Source organism: Pongo abelii, chromosome 9 (genome assembly GCF_028885655.2).
Source record: "Pongo abelii isolate AG06213 chromosome 9, NHGRI_mPonAbe1-v2.0_pri, whole genome shotgun sequence".
Classification (NCBI taxonomy): Eukaryota; Metazoa; Chordata; class Mammalia; order Primates; family Hominidae; genus Pongo; species Pongo abelii.
In genome coordinates this window covers 22,195,525-22,221,505 of record NC_071994.2, presented here as the reverse complement: position 1 = coordinate 22,221,505, position 25,981 = coordinate 22,195,525, and the positions used below count along the sequence as shown (strand labels likewise).

Below are 25,981 nucleotides of genomic sequence, written 5' to 3'. Positions count from 1 at the left end.
GCTCCTGCAGACCGTTTGCAACCACCACTAGGTGGCGCCTCAGCCAAAGGGAGGAGCAGCCACCTCCCATCTCTGTCCTCTGGGATCTCCATCCTCTGGGATCTCCGACCTGCTGCTCCTGGGGGCTGGACAGAGCATTGCCCACACCTGACCAAACCCAGGAAGGGGCACTCTGGGGCCTCAGTCAGTCCTCGGCCTGCGGGGGAAGGAAGTCAGGCAGCCCGATCCTCAGCTTCCCCCTCCAGCAGCCTGGGCACCTGGCACCATGAACTTCACCTTGCCTGGTTTCCCACTGTGCCTGCAGCGCCACCGAATGCAGTTTCGTGGAGGCTACTGCGGATGGCGGAGAGGGAGGGGTCATTTATTATTCATTCATGTATTCAACAAGCACACTCTGAGCCCTACTCTTCGCCAGCACTGTTATAGGTGAACAAGTGCCCTCATGGCGGGCAACAATGAACAAGATGAATCTGCAGCAAGCCGAGGGAAATCTCAGGGGCGTGTCCCATGAAGGAAGAGCATGGGCCCTAGAGTCCGGCTCCCAGCTCTGCCTCTTTCCAGATGCAGGATGTCTGAGTCACAGTTTCTTCATCTGCAAAATGGGCTGATCACCCTGCTCCCAGGGCACAGAGGGATTACAGATGACGGGGACAGCATGCCGCTGGGGCTCAGGAAGCAGCATTCGTATACTTGATCTGCTGCCTCACTCCCAGCCCAGCCCATAAGCCTGGCTGGCCAACCCCATGGGAGGCAGAATCCTGCTCAAGACAGAGACCTTTACATGGCCCCGTCCCGGCAGCCCCTCCCCACCCCAGTGAGCCTCCTGGTGATTTGGCCATGACCTGTGGTCTGAGGACTGTTCCCTCGGCTACTTGCAATGAGCTCTGGCCGTGAGAACATCAGCAAATCTGGTCAGAGTCCCTGAGCTAGGGTCTCCCTGCCCCACCACCCCAGGCCCTCAGACAGGTGTTCAGGGATGGAGCTCATAACTCCGGGAAGGGCTGCAGCTGCCTGCCTATTCATAGCAGTCCTGGTAACCTTTTACTGAGCATCTTCTAGATAAGAGGCACATTACGTCATTAGGTAATTGCATTACACTTAAATCTCACCACCTTCCTGTGAGCTGGAGGGGGGCCTGCAGGGGTTGTAAGCATGGGCTCTGGGGTCGCAATGCCTGGGACTCAAACCCAAGCTCCCCTGCTGGTGGCTGTGTGACCTCAGGTAGGTTACATACCTCCCAAGAAAGCACTTAAAACCGTTCCTTGGCTGGGCGCTGTGGCTCACGCCTGTAAATCCTAGCACTTTGGGAAGCCGAGGCAGGCAGATCACGAGGTCAAGAGATCAAGACCATCCTGGCTAACATGGTGAAACCCTGTCTCTACTAAAAATATAAAAATCAGCTGGGCGTGGTGACGCACGTCTGTAGTCCCAGCTACGCAGGAGGCTGAGGCAGGAGAATTGCTTGAACCTGGGAGGCAGAGGTTGCAGTGAGCTGAGATCGTGCCACTGCACTCCAGCCTGGGCAACAGAGCGAGACTCTGTCTCAAAAAAGAAAAAAAAAACTGTGTTTGGCACATGGCAAGCTCTGGATACATACTCAGGCCCAGTGTAGGGAAGTGCTTTGCCTAAGGACACCCCTGGTATGTCAGGGAGCTGGATTTGAACCCAAGACTCTGTTTCTAAAGTCTTCCTGGTCCATGACTCCACCACATAAAGGAAGCCAGGTACGGGCTGGTGAGAAGGGCTGGCCCCAGGGGAATGTCAGGAATCCTTAGGGGAGGAGTGTGCTAAGAGTGACAGGCATTCACTTGGCCCCGGAGGCAGATGACCCCTTCCCCTGGAGTGGGCCAGGCAGCCCACAAAGGGCCCAGCCTGATAAGCCAGTTCCTGCTTTTTTTCTTTTTTTGCAGCTTTTCGCCATGATCTTTGCCATGTGCCTCTTCCGGGGCATCCAGTAGAGGGTGTGGCCTGAAGCCTGAAGACTCGCCCCACCCACCACTGCCCAGCACCCAATGTCCTCCCGTGCCCCTCCATGCTGTCCTCTTGGCCCCAGGGGAGAAGATGAGGCCATCAGAGATGGCCAGGAGAAGGGTCAGGGGAATAGAGCTATTTTTTTAACAAAACAAAACGAAGACAAAAATATGGACTGACGTATCCGCGCCTGGACTCAGGGCAGGTGCCATGGGTTCTCCAGAGACCCCAGCACCTGGCCCAGGATGCAGGCTGCTCTAGAGACCAAAGGAACACCAGGCCTAGCGCCCTCCTTGGTCCAGCCAGACCCTGGGCCCTCTCTCCTCACTGCACCAGGACCTGATGCCAAGAAAGTGAGGATTTAGGCAACAAGGAGGCAAAAGCAAATCTCAGAGAAGTCATCAAAGCCCAGGGGCCACACGGAGATTCAGCTGCCACGTCTTTGAGGACTCGGAACCCACAGCTCAATCCCTGGTCCACTGGAGGATGGACTGTTCCCCCCTTCAGGCCGGGGCCAAGAGTGAGCTGCTAACACGGCATCCAAGAATGGCCCAGCTGGTAGGATCCTTGCTTTCCCCATCTGTTGGACCAAATAATCTCAAAGGCCCAGAGAGGACAGTGACCCATCCACAGACACACAGCACAGGCGTGACAGTTCTGAAAAGAAGCTGAGTTGTCTCCAGGCTGCTGTCACTGCATCCAGGACTCTGTCAGCTCTGCTGCTCACAGGCACCCCTGGCCTCAGCATCCCGGTTCCCCCAGACAAGAGAGCGCAAGTCAGCCAGTAACTGCCTCCTCCCTGCTCTACAGCTAAGAAAACACCATTCCATGACTTCCCACCGCGCCCTCCCTCCTACCTCCCCACACCTCTCTCTGAGTCCCCAGGAACACACAGAGGCGCACATCACATTCCCTTGTCCGCACTGTCCGCCTCTCCCCACATGCCACCCCCTTCCCTGTCCTTCCCCAACTCTCCGACTCCAAGAGTGGAAGAAATCCCCAAGATCATCTGGGTCTCCCTCTCTGCACCCAGAACTGAGGCTTGGATATCTTCTTCAAGATCCTTGCCAAGACTTCTCCACCCTCTTCTTGCATACCTCCAGGGACAGAGAGCTTACTACCTCCCAAGGCAGCCTCCTGCCTTTGGACTGCTCTGACTTTAGCATCAGCTTAATACACAGAAGAGGTTTCTGTGTATTCTGTCCACGGCATCCCACTTGCCCACTCTCCTTCCTGGAGTGTTAGGGTCACACATTGACTCCCCTGAGCCCTCTTCTCTCCAGGCTAAAGAATCCCGAAAGCATCGAGGCCATTTCTGCTGCAACAAGGTTTCCTGTCTCCACTGTCCACACATTTCTTAGTATTCCCTCCAGGCTTGGGCAGGGAGACTCGCAGATGCACACCCACAAGTATTCAGTTCTCAAACTCTAGACGAGTGTTGGCAACTGGATTGCAAGATGCTCCTACCCTGATAGATCAGGGGCGGCTGCTGGAGGCTGTGCTGGAGGCTGTGCTGGGGATCTGAGGTTTGGTCTGGGCTCAGTGGGAGATGGCAGTGCAATCCTGATGAGTGATGTCTGCCAGGCACCGTAAGTTTGATTAGTGATGTCTGCCATGGGCAGGGATGGAAGGAGCAGTGTGATGTCTGCTCTCTTCTCTCCCCTCTGTCCCTCTTCAGGAAGAAAGAGCTCATTCTGTCTCACAAGCCACCAGCACCCTGTATCAGCTTCCAGCCTCCCCTCAGGCTTTCCAGTCACCAGGGACACTCGGAGCCACAGCCTAGAGCCCAGTGTTCCCTGGCCTGTGCATCTGCCCCCTTCTGAGATGCAGCCAGAAGCTCTGTGCCTGCTGCAAAGATTCAGGTGGACCCTCCTCTAATCTCCTGCTGTGCCCGCCAGTCCTTGCCCTCCCACCAGGTCTCTGAGCTCAGTCTTACCAAATTCTCCCTTTAACAGCTTGCTCTGGCAACCCCATAAATGACACCTGAGCTCCGTAGAAGCTAAGCTCCTGAGACCCAGGGGGACCTGCCACTGGTACCGCAGCCCAGCCTGGGGCCTGGGGGCTGCCCCTCTTGAACCACCCACACGCTTAGCCCCAGCTTTTTGGAAGAGGCAAATGGCTGGTCTGAGGATGACACACAAAAACAAAAACCAAAAAACCCATGCTGGGCAGGACTGAGGCAAATTGCACAGCTTTATGGCTCTCATCCAGGGGCATCCCAGGCTTCTGGGGCCCATACAAGTCAGAGGGAGGACCCAAGAGAAAGGGCTGGTCATGAAGGGAAATCTGGCTAAGGTGGGTTCAAGGGCAGATACAAGACTGCCCCTCAGCAGCTTTCTACAAATGTGCCAAGGAACCCTCAATCAGCCCTGATTCAGCTCCCCAGCCAGCCACTGGCCACCCTCTTAGGCTGGAAAGGGAAGACAGGCACTTTCTGCTCCTGTTGGCATTCGCTCAGGCTGGCAGCTATTTGCAAGACTGCCTGAGGCCATTCCTTGGAGGCAAGGCAAAGAAAGTTCAGCCCAAATCAGGCTTGAGCCTCCCTCCAGAGCACAGGGAGAAACAGGGTTTAGCTTGCTTGGTCCAGATACAACCCACAGCAGGTTCTGGTGGTGGCTGGGGGTGGGGGGAGGGATGGGCAGGGATACCTCTTTGTTTGTTTTCACCCCGAAATACAACAGCCCATAACAGAGACTTCCTCGGACCCCACTAACAGGGCAAGGAACAAGAGGACTACACCGCTCATCACAAACCCTGCCTGTATCGAAAGCCACTTTCCTGCTGTGAAGCTACTGCCTCTTAGAGAAAGGGAATATCTCTTTATGGGATGGGGGTGAGGGCCTCTCCCCAGGGTCCCTGTTAATTTCTAGCCTTGGTGCTCAGGCCTGTCTGCAGCCTCTCTTGTCTACGTCTCTATCCATGCTTAAGCGGCCCGGACAGGATTTCCCAAACCAGCCGAGGCCCCAGCACCCCCGTCTCCCCAGAAGCCCCCTCCTCCTTCCCCCATGGGTCATATGTTGAAAGTCTATTTTAAAAACTGTCTATGTTCCTTGCCGTAGATTGCAGAGCTAATTTATCACGTTTCTCTCCTGTGAGACCCCCTTTTATATGCTATATCCAGAGGAAGTTTTGTAATATAAAACAGGACGCCCACACTGATGGTTTTGCACTGGTTTTTGTGAATGTTTCTTACAAAAAGAAAAAGGAACAAAGAATAAATAGTGACCGTGAAGAAAGGTGGTCTTGATTTGGGGTTGGGGATAGACTGGGGTGAGGCAGAAGCTTGACAAGAGGCTGCTGATGGCGGGAGGGAGCTGGGAGAAGAGGCGTTCCAGGTCACCCCGAACGGAGCGGAGAGCAGGCCCACACCGAGCTTTCCTCGCTGGACTTAAGGGCCCCTCTGTCCCTCGCCCCTCTGCCACTGCCTCCTTCCCAACTGTAAATCTCCTTGCCCTAGAGTCCCCCTGCCCTCCAGGCTGTACGTCTGTCTTCCAGATCTTACCTGACCTGCAGCCCCCTCCCTCACCCTCACCCGCAGGCTCCACTACAATTAGGTCTAACCAAGCCACCCAGTATTTTGTGAGCACAGCTCTGTGCCAGAGCCTGGACAGTCTCATGGGGTAAGGCCACGCCACCCTCCCATCCCACAGTTGAGTGTGGAAGACTGGATGTCTCAGGGCCAGCAGACGCCCGACACGTAGCCTCATTCCCCAGGTGGAATCCACCTGCAGTTATGGGAGGAGAAACCAACCATCACTATTAGAGGATTAGGCCTGGTTCGGATGGGGGATTGAGGCTTTGGCCTGAGGGCACTGCCCATTGGCAGCACCGCCTGTGGGAGGCAGTAGTGGCTCGTGGCCAGACCAGGGCTCGGCAGCAGGGAGGCAGCTCTTTAGGGAGAGGCACAGGCTTAGGTAGCAAGAGACAGATGCCAGGAGAGGAGCTCTTCCTCAGGGTCCGGCCTCCCATTCTGCTCCGCCACGCTTACCAAGCAGAGTCTCGGGGCATCCGCTGTAACCATGGTGGTGCCACCACTCTGCTGGGTACAGGCCATGTTGCTGTATCTGGGTGCAGGGCCAGGCACAGGGTGGACAGGGGTGAGGACCCCTGGCAGGGGCCCACCTGGCAGCAGCCAGAGCGGGCTGTACCTATAGACACCCTCCAGCCATCCCCCACTCTGTGCCAGGATGGGAAGTGAGTCTGAGGCCTGGGGCTGCTTTTCTCCCTACACCTGTCCCCAGGGCTTGGGCTCGCCACTTCCGGTGTGTGTGTCGGTGTGCCGGCAGGAGGGAGAGGGTTGGGATCAGGGACTAACGGGGGGTGTACAGCACAGGCTGGTGGGCCCGCAGGGAGAAGCTGGGCGGTGGGTATGCAGCACAGGCTGGTGGGCCCTCAGAGGCAGGGCAGGGGCTGTTCAGCCCCAAGACAGTCAGTTGTCAGCCTTTGCCAGGGCGCTGGACAGGGCGGGGGAGATGAGGGGAGGCGGCCTGCTGAAATGTTTCTACTTATTTCCCATGCTGAGTTTGAGGGCCACCTGGTCCCACTCAGCCAGATCCTGGAGGCAGCCCGGGCTGCACATGTAGGGGGCAGCTCACCGGGAAGCAGGGAGGAGTAGGGGGACAGGCTGAGCCCAGTGGCCATCAGGCCTTGGGGGACATGCCAAGGGGCAAGGGAGCGCTATGGCTTTCCTTCTGTTCCTCCTCTCCCAGCCCCACCACTTACAATGGTCTCCATTGGGGGCTGTGTGTCCCTTTGTCCGTGGGGCCTGTGGGTGCAGCTGCTGGCTGCCTCTGAACTCAGGCTGGTTGCAGGGAGGGGACTCCCAGGGCATTCCAGTGTCCTGGGGTAGAGGCAGAGTGCCCTAGAGCAAGGTCCCAGGAGAGCTCATCTTGTCAGGCCAGGAGAGTGGGGACAGGACTTCTAGCTGTGTGTGGCCCATTCTTGAAGAACGGCTGAAAGGGAGGTGCCATCTCAGACAGCACACCCTGCCTGCGTGCCCTTGGCTGGGCTGTGAAGGCGCACGTGTGTGTGTGTGTATGTGTTGTGTGTGTGCTTGCTCACATCATGGGTGTATGTGTGTCTGTGTGTGTTCAGGGGTGTGTGTGTGTGTGTTGTGTGTCTGTGTGTGTTTTCAGGGTGTGCATGTGGAGAGGGCCAGGTTGAGGAGGAGGGGTACAGGGTTTTCCAGGATTAGAAGGAAGCCAAGTTTAGCTGCTTGGGCACTAGGTTGGCTGGGAGTGTAGGGAGAAGGATGGGGGGTGGTCACAGCCTCTCTCAAAAGCAAGAAGGGCTTCCTGGCAGAAGAGGCTGGACCCTCGACTTAGCCCACTACCCTCATGACTCCAGCTTGACTTTAGTCAGTGTCTATTGAGGGGGTCTGGAGGCCAAGAGACCCAAGGAAAGGAGGTATCACTGTGAGGGTGAAGAACAGGGCAGCAGAGGCCCTGTCTCTCCCCAAACCAGCATGTCAAGCCTGAAAGCCCAGGAGATCACAGCACACGGGGTGCCCAGGAGGAAAGGAAGGCCCCCCACCCCCTGCCTCCCTGGGGCAGGACTGGGGCAGGGCAGGGGACCCTCCTGCCTGCCAGGAGCCAAAGGGAAGCCGAGGCCCCAGCGCCACTCTGGCCCGGGCATGGGCAGGGCCCCAGGCCCAGTGGGCAACTAGGCCTTCTTGGGTCTTCGGCCGACTTGGTAATAGTAGTAAATGCTGATGACGACAAAAAGGAGGCGGCTGACCAGGAGCAGCAGGATCCCCAGGGACATGAGGCCCGTCTCAGCTAGCGTGGCAGTGACCACTGTGGGAGAGAGGCCGCAAGGCCACAGGGTCAAAGGGGGGGATGTGTCCCGGCGCTGCCCGCAGCCCAGAGCGCTGGTGTGGGAGCGTCTCCCTGACTTCGCTCTGAGCCCAGGATCCTCCCAGGTGGGAAGCACAGGACCTGCCCCCTGCCCCTGCCAACCCCACAGATGTTTCTGCTCTGATGTCTCCCATGTGGCAGGAACTGGGGCACAGCAGGTGGGCAAAATCGAATGCGTGTTATTACACAGGTGCTGGGTACAGTGGGCAGTGGGTGTGGGGGGCTGCAGGTACACGTGTGTGCAAGGCCATAGATACAAGTGTGTGGATTTGGGAAGCTACAGGCATGTGTGTTAGGCCTGTGTGCACAGGTGTGCGGGCACACAGGTAAACACAGCCAGGTGAGTCCTTATCCCTCTATCCCCTCCCTACCCCCCCACAGACAGGTTTCCATCACTTCCCACACACCCAGGTGGCTAGAGCAGGCAGGTCAGGGGCGAAGCTGCCCATCAGCCTCCCTCACTGCCCACCTCAGGACTCACCCAAGAACTGGACCCCGAAATAGCAGGCTTCGGTGAGCAGGGTCCATCGAATGATGACCTTCTCAGCCGTGTAGAGAGCGTTCCACATGATCAGGGAGATGCCTGGGGCGGGGGACGAAGAGGGGGCTGGGGGTGGGACAGCTGACTCCCTCCCAGCAGGGCAGGAGGCCTGCTCCTGCTTCTTCTGGCCACCGCTGCAAGACAGCTGGGGTCCTGGACTCCATGCCTCCACCCCTATTCACACTTCTCAAATCAAAGCTGTCTGTCCCTGATCCTGTCCCCTCCAGACTCAATGCTGCTGCTTCAGCCTGCTCCTGTCATTCCAAGGCCCTATGCGACACTGGGCGAGTCACTTCCCCGCATTGAGACTCGATCTCTTTATAAAGGGGGAGGACTGAGCTCCTGGCCCCTGCCCATGTCCGGTTCTGTCAGGAGGATGCTGTGTTGATGGAGTTCATGAGTTAATGGGTTACCTGGTCCTATGATCGGGTTTTCTTTCACATGGACTCCCAGACAGAAAACCTGAGCCCGTTAAGGACTCACTTTAAGGAATTCCCCCAGGGGAGAGGGGGATGAACCATACCTTTTAGCAGAAGAACCACTGGCTTGGCCTCTAGCCGGCCCCGCCCGCCCAGTGTCTGCTGGTACCAGACATGCCACCGGGTGTGCATTTATTTTATTCCAACAACCCTAACTCCAGAGGAGTTCAGCCTTTATTCTGTAGGCAAGAGGGAGCCATAGAATATTTCGTAGAAACAGAGGCATATTACCTATGCTGAGCTTTAAAAACTGTAATTCCAAATCCTAACATGTGCATCTCAGGTTAGAGAGGAAACAGAAGTGGTTCAAACAGAAGTGGCTCTTGGGAGAAAATAGGGTGGGTGCGAGGGGTGTTGCAGACACTGAATTGATCTGCCTCTCCTCTAGGCTGTGAAGTCCTAGAGGGCTGGGCCTGGGCCTCCTCCATCTCTGTACCACAACGCCCAGGGGCAGTGCACACACTTATGAGCGCTCCTTGCAGATGGTGGCAACGGCAAGTTCCAACCCACTGGGTGTATTCCACCAATGGCCACAAGATGGCAGCACATCCCCAGCAGAGAGCTTCATCAGAGGCCGGGGTGTGGGCTGCAGCATCTGGCCGAAGAAAGGAAGGGGGTGCCCGGGCACGGACCCCCGTGCTGTCCTCAGCCCCGCTGGGTCTCCCAGCTGCCCGTCGCCTCCCCCAGGGCCCGCCCCAGCAGTACTCACTGAGGAGGGCACCGCCGTAGAGGCGGATGGGGGTCTTGCTGGTCACCTGGGCTCCATCAAAGACCGCATCATAGAGCTGGTCAGGGAAGGCAAGTGCCTGCGGGCAGCGAGAGGGGCTCAGAGGTCCCACTTGGGAGAGGGTGGGGGGTGACAGCTGATGCTTCCCACGGACGTCTTCCTTCCCCCCAGGAGCAGGATCAGCATCCTTGGGGGCAGTCCAGGGTCTGGACCCAATTGTCCCCACCCGCCCCCATGCCAGGACAGAAAACTCTAGGGTTTCTGGGACAAGGAGTCAGGCCACAAACCACGGGATCTAGTGTGCTCCTGGAGAGGGCACAGGCGTGGCAGTGTAGGAGTCAGGTTCTTGGAGGCAGCCCGAGAGCCTGACAGATGGGCCCCTGCACGAGGGGCCAGGATGGAGGAGGCAACTCCAGTGAGCCAGAGAAGAGCTGAGGGAGCCACACAGGGCCAGATCTCAGGGGCTGGGGGTGGGGGCTCACCATGATGGCAATGCCGGAGAAGAGCACAGCAGAGAGGAACTGCCAGACCCTGGGAGGCGTGGAAAGAAGGTCACAGCCCTGCCCCAGGGGACCCTCCCCTCTCCAGCCCAGATCCCCAGGGATGGCAGGTTTGGGGAAGGTAATGAGACAAAATAAAATCCAGGGACCAGGCCAAATGAGGTGGGGTCTTATGCATTCTGCCCCCCACAAGCCTTCCCCTCCCCCAAAAAGTCAGGTAAATGCTCACCTGAGCCCCAAAGGCTCCCGAATGGTAAACTTGATTTCATTGCCCAAGACCTGGCTGATCTGTGGACAGAGGGGGTCAGAGGCAACCAGGGTGAGGGCAGCTTTCAGCACCCCCACTCGCTTATCCTCCCAGAGCCCTGCACACCCAGGGACCTGCCTGGGCACCTCAGCTTGGCCAAAGGGTCCCCCAGGTGGTGAGGGTCACATGAGGCCACCCCCTCTCCTGCTTCCCCTTGACACTAGGGTTTAATAAAAGAAGCTGAAAATATGATGGTGACGTATGAAAGCTCAGGGCTCTGCCAAATGCAGACTTGAAGCCCGGTCCTGCCACTTACTGGTGTGGCCTTGGGCAAGTTGCCTAACCTCTCTGAGCCTTCATTTCCTCATCTATAAAATGGGTTAATGATTTTACAGTATCTGCATCTTCTAGTGCCAACAAGAAGATTTAAAAAGCAACTGCTGGAAAACCGGGCATGCAATAGGCACTTAATTCTAACTATCTCGTTATTCCCCTGGCATTGCCATTACATTTCTAGGAAAATCAGCTAAGTCCTAGAACTCCTGCGGCTACATGGGCCTGGGCTAACATTCTCCCCTAGCGGTGGGTCAGCCTGGCCTCCCCAGTGGGTGCCGGAGGCCCCTGCTCTGCACCCCACCTTGGAGCGATGCACCTCCCCGTCGTCATCCTCCCCGCCCACGCCGAGGATCTTGCGGGTCTTCAGGCGGCTCACGAGGTCCGTCTGGCTGTGCTTCTTCATCAGAGGCGGGGGCTGCTTGGCCGCCATCTTCTCCTCCAACCCGGCCTCTGCAGAAGGGCTGAGGGGAGACACGGGCCTCAGGCCACAGTTCCTACCCAGCTTCCAGACCCTAGGGGAAGGGGCCTGACTAGGGGAAGGCCACACCCCACACCGGGCCTGCTGAGGCCTCCCCATGAGCCCAGGGCAGCAGGGGGAGTACAGCTGGCTTCCTTGTCAAACGGGTTGAGGAAGTGCTCTCTAGGCCCCTGAGGCTCTGGGAGCCGGTCTGCTCTAGGTGGACACAGCACACCCCATCTGACAGGCTGCATGGTGCCTTAGAGCCAGCCCTGGAGGCGTAGGGCCTAGGAGAGGGCATTTGGGCCTGGATGGCGGCCACATCCAAGCTTCCTGGGGGGATGGGGAGGAAAGGAGCCTGGATTCATGGGGCAAATGAGGCTTAGAAGAGGGGAGGGTCTGTCCAAGCCTGGGGCAGGGGCTTCTGAGTTCTGGGGTCTGGGCCCCCACCAAACTTCTGCCCAATCCTGCAGGCCAGTGAGCCCCTTTCCCGTCTCCCTGCCACCCTCCTTCAAACCTGCCAAGACCCAAGAAGGGGAGGGGGTGCCCTCATACTCAGCAGAGCCAGAGAAGGCTGCCAGGGGTGTTGACAGGGACGCTAAGGTGGTCTAGGTTCCCTGCTCCCTGGCCATCAGCCCCCCACCAGCCCCTCCTGGCACCCCAGGTCTACTCATGATCCCCCCCAGTCCCCCACTCCCCCACCGCCAGCAACATCTTGGGCCAGGTTGGGAGCACCTACTGCGTGCCAGCCCCTGTGCTGGGCGACTGAGATGCAGAGAGAAGCTGAGTGCCCGTCGCGTCCTCAGTCAGACAAATCTATGCAGAGGAGACAGAAGTGTAAACGGGGTGAGGTGAAGCCTCAGAGGCTGGCTCCGGGGTGGCCCTGGCTTCTTTAATCACAGCTGCCCTGCAAGATGGGCGCTACTGATGGCCACGCTGCAAATGAGGAAACCAAGCTCCCGGGGTTTCAATGCCAACCAGGGTGAATAACGGTCGTGCCACTTCCCACCTTGGACCACTTCCAGAATCTCATTCCCACTTGCACCCACCCTCTGGCAAGGCAGAAAAGCCATCCCCATCTACAGACAGGGTCAGAAGCCACCGGGCCCTCCACCAGGGGACCCTGCTGTCTCAGTGCCGTGTGGGCCCAGGCAAATCTCACCCTCCTGCCCCAGCCAGGGCTGCCAGAGGCAGAGTGCGGGGATGTCCCCAGGTCACCTCCCATTTTTGAGCCTCCTGGTGTCTTTAAAGCACCCGAACAAACATCAGAACACAGTTTCAAACTGTGGGGTCTGTGAATAATGTGGCTGTGGAGCGGATCAACTAGGGAGGCAGTATACCATGTCGCATTGGGAAAAAAACTGCAAAAGTTGCTATTGGCGGTCTTTAGTGAGTGTGATGTCATTTCCAGGCCAACTACCCTCCTACGCCCCCTGGCTTTAGTTCCTCATCCACAAAAGCGAGTGGATACGCCTTTCTCCTCCCCACACACAGGCCCCATGGTGAAAGGAGACAGCGGCGGGTGGTAACTGTGACGGCAGTCCCACACCCGGCACACAAGAGACTCCCGGTTCATGCTTCGGTGTGTGCCAGCCCTCAGGACAGGAGGCCAACCCCACCCTGCCAGGGAAGCCAGAGCCCAACCTTTCATCACCCGGCTCCTGGAGGGCCCAGGACGCTGTCCCAACACCTCAGCTGCTAGCCACTGCCTTCTGGTAGACCCAGATAGAAGCTACAATTAGCCACGTCCCTCCCGCGGCCAGGCGAGGCTGCCCTGTAAGTCACTAAGCCACTGGTGAGAACCGGGTCCTTCACCTGTTCCTCAGCCAAGGATGTTGCCTGGCCCACACCCTTCCTCTTCCAGCCTCCCCATGGCCTTTTATCTTTTAATACATACAGCAAAATTGACGGGCTTCAGTTGTGCAGTTATTTGAATGTTAGCACACATATAGATTTTTGTAGCCACCAGCTCCAGATCAAGAGAACGAGCAGTTCCATCACCCTAAAAACTCCCCGGCACTGGCCACACCCTCCCCTCACCCCTCCACCCTGGCAACCACTGATCTATTCCCTGACACTATGGCTTTTGTGTTTTCAAATATGCTATGTAGGTGGAATGATAAAGCGTAGAACCTTTTGAGGCTGGCTCCTATCATTGAGCAGAATGCCTTTGAGATTCCTCCAAGTCACTGTGTGTATCAAGAGTCCACTCCTTTTTATTGGAGCGCAGTATTCCCTGGGGTACGTGTAACAGCTTGTTTATCCATTCGGTCACTGAAGGCCATGTGGGTTGTTTCCAGTTGTTGATGATTATGAATACAGCTGCTACAAACCCGCATTTCTGTGGGTCTGTAAGTTTTCATTTCTCTATGGTAAATGCCAGGGGTGGAACTGCTGAGCTGTGTGGTACATCCCTGTTGGACTTTCAGAGAAAGCATCAAACTGTTTCCCAGAGCAGCCATGCCACTGCATGTCCCTGGCAATGCAGTAGTGTTCCAGTTCCTCCACATCCTCACCAACACTCGGTAAGGTCGGTCTTTATTTCAGCCCTTCTACGAGCTCCTCCTGGCTGGTTAACCCCTCTCCCAGGCCAGATGTGCTGCCTCCCTCAGTCCTGCCTTACCCCTTCCTGCTGTGTGGCCTTGTGCTCTGAGTCTCGGTTTCCCCATCTCTGAAATGGAGCCGTCATTGCCACCTCCTAGGGAGCCCAGGGCAAAAAGAAAAGCTCAGAGCACTCAGCAAAACACCTGCACATTTGCCTGAGGAAACCGCATTTAGTGAGGTCTACTGTGAGCAAGGTACGTGGGTGGTGGGACAGGCCCCCTATCCTGAAAGAGCTCCCAGCCTTGGCCGGGGGAGGGGGCGCTGATCTGCTAGCCACTGATTAGAGCAAGTTACTTTTCCTCTCTGAGCTCCAGGGTCCTCATCTGTGAAACGAAAACAGCCAACCTCACTTTTCCCCTACAGCTGGTCTCAGGAGAAACAAAATAATGGACAGACAGAGCTTTAGAAAGAGCCAGCTCACTGCTCAAGCCAGAAGGCCTAATGGGTAAGTGCTTAACTGCTGAGGTCGCTCCCTGGATTTGAATCCCAGATCCATCACTGCCTGGCTGTGTGCCTGTGGGCAGGTCAGTCACTTAACCTCTACGTGCCTCAGTCTTCCCATGTGTAGTTGGGAAAATAAGGTGTGCTATCTTATAGAGACATTGTGAGAATAAAAGATGTAATCTCCATAAAGCCATGGGGAAGTGCCTGGCCCACAGCAAGTCCCCAATGAAGACAGGCAATTATTAGACACAGACACTGCCACCCTCCCCAGGCCTCCCATGTGGCAGTGGCACCGGGATGGAGGCAATGGAGGAGTGGGAAATGGATCTAACTAGCACTTCTTAACTTCTCCGCCCCACTGGGCAAAGCCCCAGATCTCAGTCCCCAGGCACAAGGCTGGCGCTCAGCCACTGCCCACCAGGCCCAGGCTGTGTCCACGGCCCACCTCCAAGGGGCAGAAGCTTCCAGACATTGGATGCATTGCTTTCCTCTGCCTGCTGACCCCTCTCCACCAACACACGTACACACACACACACCGCACACACACAGTACACACACACACCACACATATACACACCGTACACACACCACACACACACCACACACACGACACAAACCACCACACATACCACGCACATACGCACACACACAGTACACACACACACCACACACACAACACACATATACACACCGTACACACACCACACACACACCACACACACACGACACAAACCACCACACATACCACGCACATACGCACACACACCACACACACACAACAAACCACCACACACACCACACACATATGCACACACACACCACACACCACACAAACCCACCACACAACCACACACACACCCACCACACACCTACCACACACACATCACACACATACCACACACACACCACACACATACACACCACACACACACCGTACAAACCACACACACACCACACACACACATGCACACACACACACCACACAAACCCACCACACATACATCACACACACCCACCATACACAATGCACACACAAAACACACACACACCACACATACCCACCATGCACACACACCCACCACACACCACACACTCCACACACCACACACACATACACACTACACAAAGCCACCACACATACCACACACACTACACACACACCACAAACACATCACACACACCACATACCACATACCACACCCACACCACACACTACACACCATAGACACCACACACACACACACTCCACAACACACCACACACAACCATACACACACACCACACACCGCACACAGCACACAAACACCACACACACACCACACACAACCATACACACACACCACACACCGCACACAGCACACAAACACCACACACACACCACACACACACATACACACACAGAGCATTCCCCTCTGCACCCCAGGCCGGAGCCAACAGCTGCTGCAAATCAACGGCTGTGAGACGTGTCAGTGCCCACCTGCTGGGGCTGGGAAGAGTGGGCACTACAGTGTCCTGGGCAGAATTGCTCATGGGTGGGACAATCTTCATCCACAGGCACTGCCATCAGACATCTGAGCTGGTGAGAACCACTGTGCCCACCTCCCAAGCCCACCCTAGTAGGGAGGGCATCACTCACAAAGGGCCCCTGTGACCCCACAGAGAAAATGGAATCTTGACTTCCAGGGAGGAGGGCCCCACACCCACCTTCCAGCACAGATAACTGCTCTGAGAACTGCGCTCCGCCCCTGCTTCACCCCCAGGACTGGGCCCTGCAATGATCAGATCCACCCAGCAGCCCCTCACCTGCCCCACCGGTGAGGCAAGCTGCACACACCCCTGAGGTCTGCCCTTGACCTTTCCTCCCCTTCAGGGCCACTCCAGGTGTTTATTTCAGGCCTAAGTGAGGACAGAGTACTCCACCGTACACTATGGCCAAACCCCGGCTTTGGGGGTGGGGGACCTGGGTTTGAGTCTTGGTTCTGCCCTCTTGCCAGCTGCACGGCTTTGGGCAAGTCGCTACAGCTCTCCTAGCCTCAGTTTCCCCTCTTGTGAAATGGGGGTAGTGAGAACGCTCACCTCGCAGAAGTGCTGGTGGAGAGAGAAAGAAGGAGTGCACGTGGGTGCCCATGGAGAAAGTGCCCTGCCCAGGGAGGAGTCTGGCCCTCCTTCCACTTCCCTTTCTCCACTCAGCCATGCACAGTGGAAAAAGCCTGCCATCAGTGCTGTGAAGCTTCCTGCTCTGCCCCACTGCCTTCTGAAGGGCCCCCGGGGGTTTCCCCCAGGAGCCAGGCTGCAAGAGGCTGGGGGCAGGGGCAACAAGGGCAGCCACCCCTCCACCCACATCACCTGTCTGGCAAGAAGTGAGGACATGGCTCCCAGGGCCCAGGCCTGGGATCCTGAACCTTTCCCTTCTGCCCTGCCAGCTGCTCTCGCCCACATTCCTGATCAGCCAGCAAACCTTTCAACAGTGATTCTCATTGCTGACCCTTTACCCAAGCGAGAAGGTCCCTGGGACACTCTGTCCCCCCCACCATGCTCCTTGTTCCTCCAGGCTATCTTTTCACACAGCCCCTCTTCCCAGGGGCCCTCCCAGGGCACTGGGTCCTCATCCTCCTCCCAACTCTCACAGGTCTCTGTCTGCAGCCACTGGCCACTTACAGCCTCTACTCCTGGTCATTTCACGGCACTTTGGCTCCCCAAGACCAACCAGTCTGAAGGTATGGCTTGTACTGTGCTCCTCCATGTATCTCCCTGTGAGGCTAGGGTGCACAGTAGGCACTTTGTCAACACAGGTGGAATGAGGAGCTGTCGGGCTAAGCCCAACAAGCACACTCAGAAGCCCACAGGTTAGACATGGCAGGCTGAGGGGAGGCTGTGCCCCAGGCCACATGGAAGCTGGTGGCACAGGGCAGGAAAGGGCTTTCCAATTAGGCAGAACTGGGTTCAAAAGTGGCCACTCTCTGTTGGTCAGGTGGCCTTAAGCGAGCAGTCTCAGCCCTCAATACAATGGGGATCACACCACAGCACCTTACTTGCCTTACTCATGGGGTGCTGAAGACTCCAGGAGAGGGGGTGCAAATGCTCTTGGCAGAGGACCTGGCAGTGGGGGGTCTGGGCAGCAGTGAAGGTTAGAGGACTGGATGAGAAAACTAGGCCTCTGACATTGCCCCCACCTCCTCAGAAAGCTGTGGCATCGCTCTCAGGGGAGTGCCCCAGGGCAAGGATTTCTTTGGGTCTTGTTCTCTGAGCCTGGGACAACTCCAGGCACAGGAGGAGTTCAACAGGCATTTGTGATTGAATGAATGAGTTGGGAGGAGCTAAGAGGCCCTCTTCAGCCAAGATCTGACTCCCTGCAGTCCCTCCCACCTCCCCATCTGCTGTGGAATCTGAGGCCAGGGAAGAGCACCTCCACATGGTTCCCAGGGGCAAGGCAGGAACAAGCAAAGCCCCCAAGACTAAACCAGCCAGGAAGAGAGGGGCTTGTTGAGGGTACAAGAGTCAGGAGAGGATGACAGACAGGGAGGTGGTAAGCATATTTGTAACAATTGGGAAAACTTAGGCTCAAATCCCTACTCCTCTTCATTGCTCTGTGACCTCAGGAAAGTTACTTAACCTCTCTGAGACTCTATGTCCTCATCTGTGAAACCAGACTACTACTTCTATACGAAGCCCACAGGTTTGTGATGTGTGATGATGAGAAAGTGCAGCTGAGGAGCCTGGCCCCTGGTGTGTACTCTGTAAAGGACAGCAATTAATAACATGAATAAGGTGGCTGCCCAGGCTCTGCCCTGGCCAGATCAGATGGGACTGAAGTGTCATTCCCATGCAGATCCTGGAGGACTTCCCCAACCCCCTGTCTCTTTCCCAGGAAGCCTGGTTTCCATAGAAACAGATGGACTGCTGAGCTGTCCCCAGCATGAAGACTATGCCCGTGAGGGCTGGCTTAGGAAACCTGACTGGCCGGGGGAGTGGGGAAGATGAGGGAGGGAAGAGGAAGGGGCCCAGAACATCCATCGGTGGCCAAGCCTCCCTGTGAGTCAAGGGGGAGTCACTGCTGCTGCGCACCTCAGCCAAGGAGCCACTGCCTTTCCAAACAAGAGCTTCTGTGATGGGGCAGGCAGCACACCTGTTCCTCCACCCCTCATAAGGAAGACTGCCCCCAGGGCCACCTACGCCGGGGCTGGGAGGAGCGGGGCAAGTACTTCAAGACCATGAATCCCCTGCAATCCCCACCACAACCCTATGAGAATGGCCATATTATCACCCCCATCTTACACATGAGAAAACAAAGGCTCATGTGACTTATTCGAGTGTCCCTTGAGGTAAGTGGCAGAGCTGGAATTCAAGCCAAGGTAACCGTTCTTTAACTGGACATCCTGAGAGGAGCTGGTGTGTGTGTGCAATGTGTGCGGTGGTGGGGGTGGGGGGTGTTTGGTGGACATGAACTGAGCTCTAATCCGTCTTCCCCATGGCAACTCCCCCGGAAAGTCCCTGGCGGTCGCCAGCATCTGGACTCCTCTCTGGGGTCCAGCCTCCCTTGGGTTAAGGCCCTGCGACTCCAGCAGGACTTGGGGAGGGATGCAGGGAGACCCATTGTTCTATTATCGCTTTGGTACAAAATAGCTGGAAATGGGGTCTGGGACAGGGCAACACCGAGTTGGGGGGCGGGGTGCTGGCAGTGACAGCCAGAGCCTCAGGCCCCCGGCCAGAGAGAAGGGGAGGCAGGAGAAAGAATCTCTGCTCCCTGGAGGGCGGGACGGAATAGAAGGTCCAGCGCTTGCGTCATCCGCTCCAGCTGCGGTCCCTCCCAGGGCTGCCATCGGCCCCTTGGGCAGGATGGGGACTAGAGATCCCCTAGCCCAGAATCTATTGCCTGGGCCTTCAGGCAGTGAATCCACTTGTCAATGGCTGTACTGGAGAGGCTTAGGGACTAAGGGACTTGTGTTCAGATCTTGGCTCTGCACTACTAGGCTCGTGCCTTTGGGCAGACAAACTCCTCTTTGAAGGAGCCTCCCTTCCTTCCACCATAAATGGGGCGGTGGTCCCTGAGTCACAAGGCTGTCGGGGGCTAGAGAGCTAATCTAGAAGTCATGGGACACAAAAGAGGCTTTATGAAAGTGGCTGCACTACTGACATCCTCACAGCGGCCTCTGGGGTGCAGGTTTCATTGGAGGCCCACAGCTAAGGAGGAAGCCGGGGCGAGGCTACCCGGTGGATGGGCCTTGGCTGGCTCCAGCTGGCTTGCTATCAGGCCATCCCTCGAGAGCATCATTATTCCAAACGCTGGGGCTGCCTTAGTCAGTCTTGTCTCTCAAGCAGATCCTGAGCCAGTGGAGGGCGGAGCTGCAGCATCCGTCTTCCTCATCATCTCAGCATCACCACTGGACTCAGTGTCCAGGCTGCTGCAAAGAGTGAGGACAGAGCGGAACTGGCCGGGAGAGGCGGGCGCAGGATGCGAGTCCCGTGGCAGTGGCAAACCCCATCTCCATGACACAGCTCTGCAGTTGAGAAAGGTTCCACGCCCCATTTCCAAGAACCTCCAGGAACATGTGCCCTGGGATCTGGTAGTGGAAGGTTTGTCCTGGAGCTGGAAGGTGGCAGTGTGTCCTGAGTCACTGGGCTCGCAGACAGGACAGCTGAGGTCACAGGCAGATTCTGCCATCACTGGTAAGCCAGGCCCTGTCTTTGGGGCTCAGTTTCTTTGTCTAAGAAAATGAGAATGTGGTCTCCAGGGCCCCTCCCAGCCCTGCCTCACAGCGGCCACACTCCAGGTCCCTGCTGGGCCCCAGCTCAAGCTGCCTCACCCCCAAGTCCCACCACCCCTCAGCCTGGACTGGCACACAGGTCCTATCTTCCTACTCTTTCTTTTTGAAGGGGCTCAATTTCCAGAAAGGCAGAGGAAAGCCCAACCTTTCATCAGAAACATTTCCAAAGCTTTAGGGACAAATATGAACATTTCCCTACTGTGCTGAAGAGGGTGAGAGGTCAGGGCAGAGCAGGTGGCAAGAAGGAGGCATTCCTGGGCTCCTCCCCCGGGGGTCTGAAGCTGCTGCTGTGGGCAAGGGGATCAGGCCCTCTGATGGCCTCCATCACCGCTCAGAAGTCACTGGGAGGTTCTTCCTGTCTCGACGGTCATTCACTTGGGCAGAACATGAAGAATTCCTGTGCTTTTCGACTCAGAGAATAGGCCAGCCTGCCCCTTGGTCCAGTGACCATGTCAGGGCCCTCAAGGGCAGCTGGTGTCATCATCAGGACAGCCTGACTTCCAGATCCTATGGGGCTAGGGGTCTGGTGAGAATGCAGCAGGCACCTCCCTCTCCTCCCTGCCCCCAACTCTCCCCACGCCCCTCCCCTGCCCCGTGGCTGTTCAGGAACTTAGAGGGGAGGAGAAGAGGGTGGGAGAGGAAGGGAGAGGAAAGGAGAGGAGCTTCCTCGAAGGGATGCTTCACATTTTGAGCCCGTTTCTTCAAAAGCAAGTGATGATTTGTCTTCTGGGTGAGTTGGGGGAGGCAGGTGGAAGGGTCCCTGCCCTTTTTGCAGGATAAAACGGGCCACAACCATAGTCCAGGACTGAGTGTCTCCCCAATCCTGGGGTGCTGGCTTAGTGGTTAAAGGACTAGCTCATGACTTAAAAGGCTTGTGCTTCATCCTGGCTCTACCACTTATGAGCTGTATGCCTTTGGGCCAGTGACTCTGCCTCCCTGGGCCTCAGTTTCCTCATCCGTTAAATGGGGTGTAATAATGACACCAACCTCTCACCAGTGAGAAGATGCACAAAAAAACATCCAGAACAGCGCCTGTTTTGTAGTTAATGTTCAATAATAATGCTGCTCATTATTTTTAGACTAGAAGACTCTACTTCCTTGCCTCAGTTGCCCCCTTGACCAAATCTGCCTCAAAGCAGGTCCCCTTCTAGGGATCATGTGCCAGGTCAGAGTTGGGTGCTCAGAAGGGAGTAGTCATAGGAAGGAAGTGGGATGAGAGAGAGCAAGGGTCACTTTGGGGCAGGAGGACGATGCTGTGCTGGCCCTGGGAGGGGTCCAGCCGGTGTAGCAGGATAAACAGTGAGACGCAGGGTGCCGGGGAGGTATCATGGACCAGGAGTCAGAACATCAGGCACCCCACCCTGCAGCTGCCTCTCCTGGCCTGTGTGTCCTGGGGTGACTGATATACTGTCTCTGAGCCTCACTTCCCTCACCTGTGAAATGGGAGGAATTCATCCCTTCTCAGTCACTCACTCTTCCTCAGCCCCTCACTCCCCGCTAGCTGCAGGGCAGGCACATTCCAGCCTCAGGGCCTTTACATGGGCTGTGCTCTAGCTGTCTATACAGCTCACTCCCTCATCTCCCTCAAGGTTGTAGCTCAAAAGTTACCTCCTCAGGGAGGCCTTCCTGACACCCTATTTAAAATGACAACCCAGTCCCTGGCCTCAATACCCCCAACACAACCTTTCCCCTTCACCTCTCAGTACACTATATACTTTGCTTATTGTTTTTATTAGCTAATTGCCTCCCCCTGCCCCCTGCTTTTAAGCATCAGTTCCATGAGGACAAAAATTTTTATTTTGTCCACAGCTGTCTCTCCAGTGCCTGAAACTGTCCCTGGCACTTTGCTCCATAAGCCATTTTTGGTGTAATGCTCACAAACATTTTGTTCAATAAGCAAAAGTAAAGAACAGCCCCAAACTGTGTGACTATGGGGCATTTCTGTTAACTCCAGCCCCCTCCTCCCCCATACCCCAAGAGGGGCAGGCCTTTCTTCCCACAGAGGTGGGGCTATCAAAAGAACTTGGGAGGCTGGGTGTGAGCTGGAGAAGCCACAAGGGGCCTGGAGAAAATTTTCTGGCTGTGCAGAAAATATGTCGCAGTCCTAGAACCGGCAGGTCATGACAGCTGGACATGGGTGAAGGGGCTTTCGGCCTTAGCCCTCCACTCCAAATTTGGAAGCACGGAGGAAGTTGACGACATGTGACTGGGAAAGAAGCGGCCAGGGCAGGGGCCTCCTAGGATGGTGGGGACAGAGGGGGCCTCAGGAACAAGACGACCCATTTTACAGATGGGACAACAGAAGCCTGGAGAATAGTCTTATTCCCTAACAACCCAACAAGAAAAATCTTTTCTGTCCTTTCTCGAAGCCTGGGACTGAGGCTAAGGGGCGGACAGTGCCCCCTCCTGGCTCTGCAACAAAACGACCCCCGCGTCCCTGGGATCTGCGGGCCGCAGGTCCTGGTCCCCTCTCCACAGGCCATCAGGGGTGGAGGTCCAAGGGACCACATAGTTGGGGTGGGCAGCCCCAGTGACTTCTCCCCGCAGGCCCGCCCCGTCAAGAAGTTTGTTTGAAAGAAACCAACCAGGAAGTGCGGAGTAGTGGGGCGGTGAGGGGGCCTTGGTCAGCCGGTCTGGGCTTTGGAGGAGCCTCGGGGTTCTTGGCCTCCGCGCTGCTCTTGCCCCAGCCTCCATCTCTCTGGTGGAGAAACCCACTCCCCCCGGGCTCCAGGAAGAGGCGGAAGCCCGAGACTGGGTCAGGGCGAAGGAGGGTAGAGCGAGTGGACCCAAGGCGAGCGCCCCGCCCCGCCCCGCCCAGCGGGGCGCGCCGGGGTGGGCGCGGCGTTCTGGCCGTTCCTCCACACAGCCTCCCCCGGGGAGGTGCGAGTGTTCTGCCCAAGGCAGGGGCCCTAGCCCACCCAGCGCCCGGCCAGTGGCCCCACACTGCCCCCTTCCTGCAGATCGCGCGACTTTGGGGAGAGTGGGGGGCGTCTCCACCTGTGCGTCCCCTACCCACCCCCTAACTGGGCTAAGGCGCGGCCTGGGTTTCTGCCCGCCCCGGGTTTCTGCCCGCCCCTTTCCAGCCTGGGGACGGGGGACTCTCTCAGCCTCGCCCCTCCCCCTGCAATCTGTCCCTGATGTCCCCGCTCCAGACACTCACCCGCTTTCTGAGACCCGGGCCTGAGCGCCGGTGTCCCCCGGCGGGGAGCTCCGAGCCGTTAGGCGGCCCAGGGTCCTCCGGCCCAGGGCCCCCGCCCCCAGGCCCCCGCCCCAGAAGGTCGGGCCAGACTTGTGGGCAGCGGGAACTCCGCCACCACCTCCGTCCGCGGCCCTGCGGGGGCAAAGACTGGGGGAACTCGCAAGTTTGCGCCGCGCACTCTTCCGGCCGGGAACAATGGCGGGAGGGGGAGGGGACAGAGAACCGAGCGCGGGGGACCGAGTCAGACCCCAGGGAGACAGAAACTGCTTTCGCTCCGTTTCTCTCCGGCTCCGAAGCGGAAAGCTCGAGCCCGACAGGCAGTGGCCGAGGACGAAATAAGCAGTCCAGGAGGAGGGCGACGGCGGAGCCGGGGGAGAGGGGAAACCGAGTCAGAGGGAGGGGCGGCGAGGGGAGAGTGCGCAAGGGAGACAGAAGGGGCTGCGGGACGGCGCCTTGGGGAGCTGGGGAGGCGACCCCCCGGGGTCCCAGCGGGCTCGGCGGGTGCCGAGATGTCCCGGGACGCCCGGCTAGCGCGCGCGGGGTCCCGGCCGCCCCCCTGCGGTCCCGTCGGCCGCAGGAGCCCCGCTGGGTTGCGCTGCGCAGGCGGCGGGCGGCGGGAGGGGAAAGTCCGCGGCTCGGAAGCGGCGGCGGGGAGCAGAACTTACGGGCCTCGCGCGTGCCAGCGCCGGGCTGCGTGGAGCTGATGCCAGGCGGGGGCTCCGGGCTCGGGCGCCTCACATCGCGCCGCCCGTGCGGGACCGGGCAGTGCAGGGCAGGGCAGGGCAGGACAGGGCAGGACAGGGCAGGGCCGGGCCGGCTGGACTGCGCGCGGCGCCCTGCGCGGCCGGGGCTTACCGAGTCTGGCGGCCCGCGCTGGTCCCTCCTCTCGGTTCCGCGCACAAGCCAATGGCGCGCCGTCCCCTCCCACGCGCCGGGCTGCCTCGCCCCCAGGGTGGCCGCCGGGGCGGGCGGGATGGGGGTTGGCGGGGAAACCGGGCTCCCGGCTCCCTCGCGAGGCTCTCCCGGGGGCCGCCTGCAGGGGGCGCAAGCGCGCCCGAGAGAAGGCGCCGGGGGAGGAAGCCGCGCGGGGAGACCCTGGCGTGGCCCGCGCCGCCCAGGATGATTTTCCTGGCAAGTTCTGCAGACGGTGCTCCTTTCTTGGGACGATCAACGCAGATGGGCAAGCCACACCATCCTAAATAGCCTTGTGGTGTCTCCCGGGCCCAGGCCGGTGTCTGAAATGGAAGGGACTGCTTTGGCTGGCGGTGATACCCGTGTGTAATACACAGTCACGACAATAGTCACCGTTTGCTGCGCACTCTCTGATGCCAGGCACCATATGCTAAAGGAGTTACAAGTATTAACTCATTTGATTTTCACAGCAACCCATAAGGGCGCTGTGCTTAGTCCCATTTTACAGGCCATGGTCGTTAAAGTTTGAGTTCACTCAGCCTTCAGGCTTCCAGCTTAGGCCCACCCTTCTCTCTCCCTACTTGGTGTGACTTGGCCAAATAGCATGACCCCACCGTCACTACGGCCACCTTCTTCATACTCCACCCTAAAATCCAGCCTCAGAGATGCTGCTGTCAATTGTGCTGTCAGGAGACTAGGATCTTATCTGGGGCTCTAGGACGCTTGTTGGGGCTACAGTTGTCAAACCTTTTGTCTCTACACATCCTATGGGGGGCTGGGGTGAGGATGAGGGTTGGGGGTCATGGAGGCTCTCTGGTGGCCTGTCAGCCTAAAAGAACCAGGCTCCTACAGACAAGGCCCCACCCCCAAATTCTGGGCTCCTTCAACCCCTTATGGTGGGAAAATAATGTGCTCTCTCCCACCCCAACCCCCACCACCCTGTGCTCTCCTTAGAGAAATGCCTGGATCTCTTTCATCTGATCTGATGGTCACAGTGGGCCAGGAACCGGGGTGGGGGGCTGCAGGAAAAGGAAGGCAAGGCCGATGACATGCTCCATTTCACAAGTAAATAAGACAGAAAGAGGTGAGTGGCTGCCCCGGGCATCTAGCTAGGTGGGCATTCTGACTCCAGGTGTCGGTTCTGTCTGCACCAGTTCCTTAACGGTTAATAGAGCAGGCTCTGGAACCAGATCACCTAGGTTCAAATCCTGGCTCTGCCTTTTAGTGCCTGTGTGGCCTTGGACAAAGTAAGTCACCTAGAGCAACCAATAGTAAGAACCGGCTATGGTTGCTGTAGAGATTTAGAGTTAATAGGAGCTGCTCATGTTTACTGAGCATGGACGCTGTGCCATGCAGGCTCCCACTGTCCTCACCAGAGCTGGGATTGGGCAGGAGAGTCTGTGCCTTTGGCAAGGAAGTAAATGGAACAGTCCTTTGTTCATAGTGAGTGCTCAGTGAATATAAACTGTCCTGATTACTAAGGTAGATAAACTCTGATGCCCCAGTGCCACTGACACTGCCCCCAGCCAAACACGTAGACAGTGATAGCCAATAATGAATGAATGAATCAATCAATCAAAGTATGTGACTCTAGATGAGGATTATTTTTAAGGCGTGTTGGGTGGAGCCATCTGACTGAAGGCTCTATAGTAATTTCTGCAACAACTCAGTCTCACCTCACTGCCTTTACAGAGCTGGGCCAAGCTGGGTTGATGAATTCATTTGTCACTCCCTCTTCTGCCTTTCCGGCACTCAGGGCTCTGGGTTGCTGAAGGGAGGGCCCCCAGCGTCATTCATGTGCAATGTCCTCCCAAACTTGGGGACACCTGCCAGTGCTCTGCTTGGTGTAACCCTAAAGACTAGCAGCAGGGTCTGTGCTTGTAATCCCAGCCAGCCTGATCATACATCAGTGGGGGGCCTTTGTCACAATCACTCCCCAAGCTT

General features: G+C 57.4%; 2 protein-coding genes and 1 long non-coding RNA gene across 24 annotated transcripts in view; 2 read left to right on the top strand and 1 right to left on the bottom strand.

Moving 5' to 3' along the window:
• The window catches only part of TSPAN18 (tetraspanin 18), a 203,970-nt gene extending 198,763 nt beyond the window's left edge, over positions 1-5,207 (top strand). For all 8 annotated transcript variants that reach the window (XM_054524452.2, XM_009246429.4, XM_009246425.4 and 5 more), the window contains one exon: positions 1,911-5,207. In XM_054524452.2, the coding sequence (XP_054380427.1) occupies positions 1,911-1,958 (48 nt within the window). In that variant the 3' untranslated portion in view covers positions 1,959-5,207. The remainder of the gene's footprint in view (positions 1-1,910) is intronic.
• TP53I11 (tumor protein p53 inducible protein 11) lies at positions 5,128-24,161 on the bottom strand. Of its 15 annotated transcripts, XM_054523559.2 has the most exons (9): positions 15,639-15,801; positions 13,737-13,811; positions 11,853-11,929; positions 10,958-11,117; positions 10,303-10,361; positions 10,056-10,104; positions 9,556-9,652; positions 8,308-8,409; positions 5,128-7,766 (listed from the first exon to the last, which is right to left on the bottom strand). In XM_054523559.2, the coding sequence occupies exons 1-9, from the start codon at positions 15,723-15,725 to the stop codon at positions 7,633-7,635; spliced, it is 840 nt and encodes a 279-aa protein (XP_054379534.1). In that variant the 5' UTR covers positions 15,726-15,801; the 3' UTR covers positions 5,128-7,632.
• Positions 15,841-21,004, top strand: LOC129048624 (uncharacterized). Its single transcript, XR_008511124.1, has 5 exons — positions 15,841-15,975; positions 16,791-16,878; positions 18,030-18,483; positions 19,481-19,828; positions 20,036-21,004. It is a non-coding gene; the product is annotated as an uncharacterized LOC129048624 (long non-coding RNA).
• Positions 24,162-25,981: the final 1,820 nt, after the last annotated feature.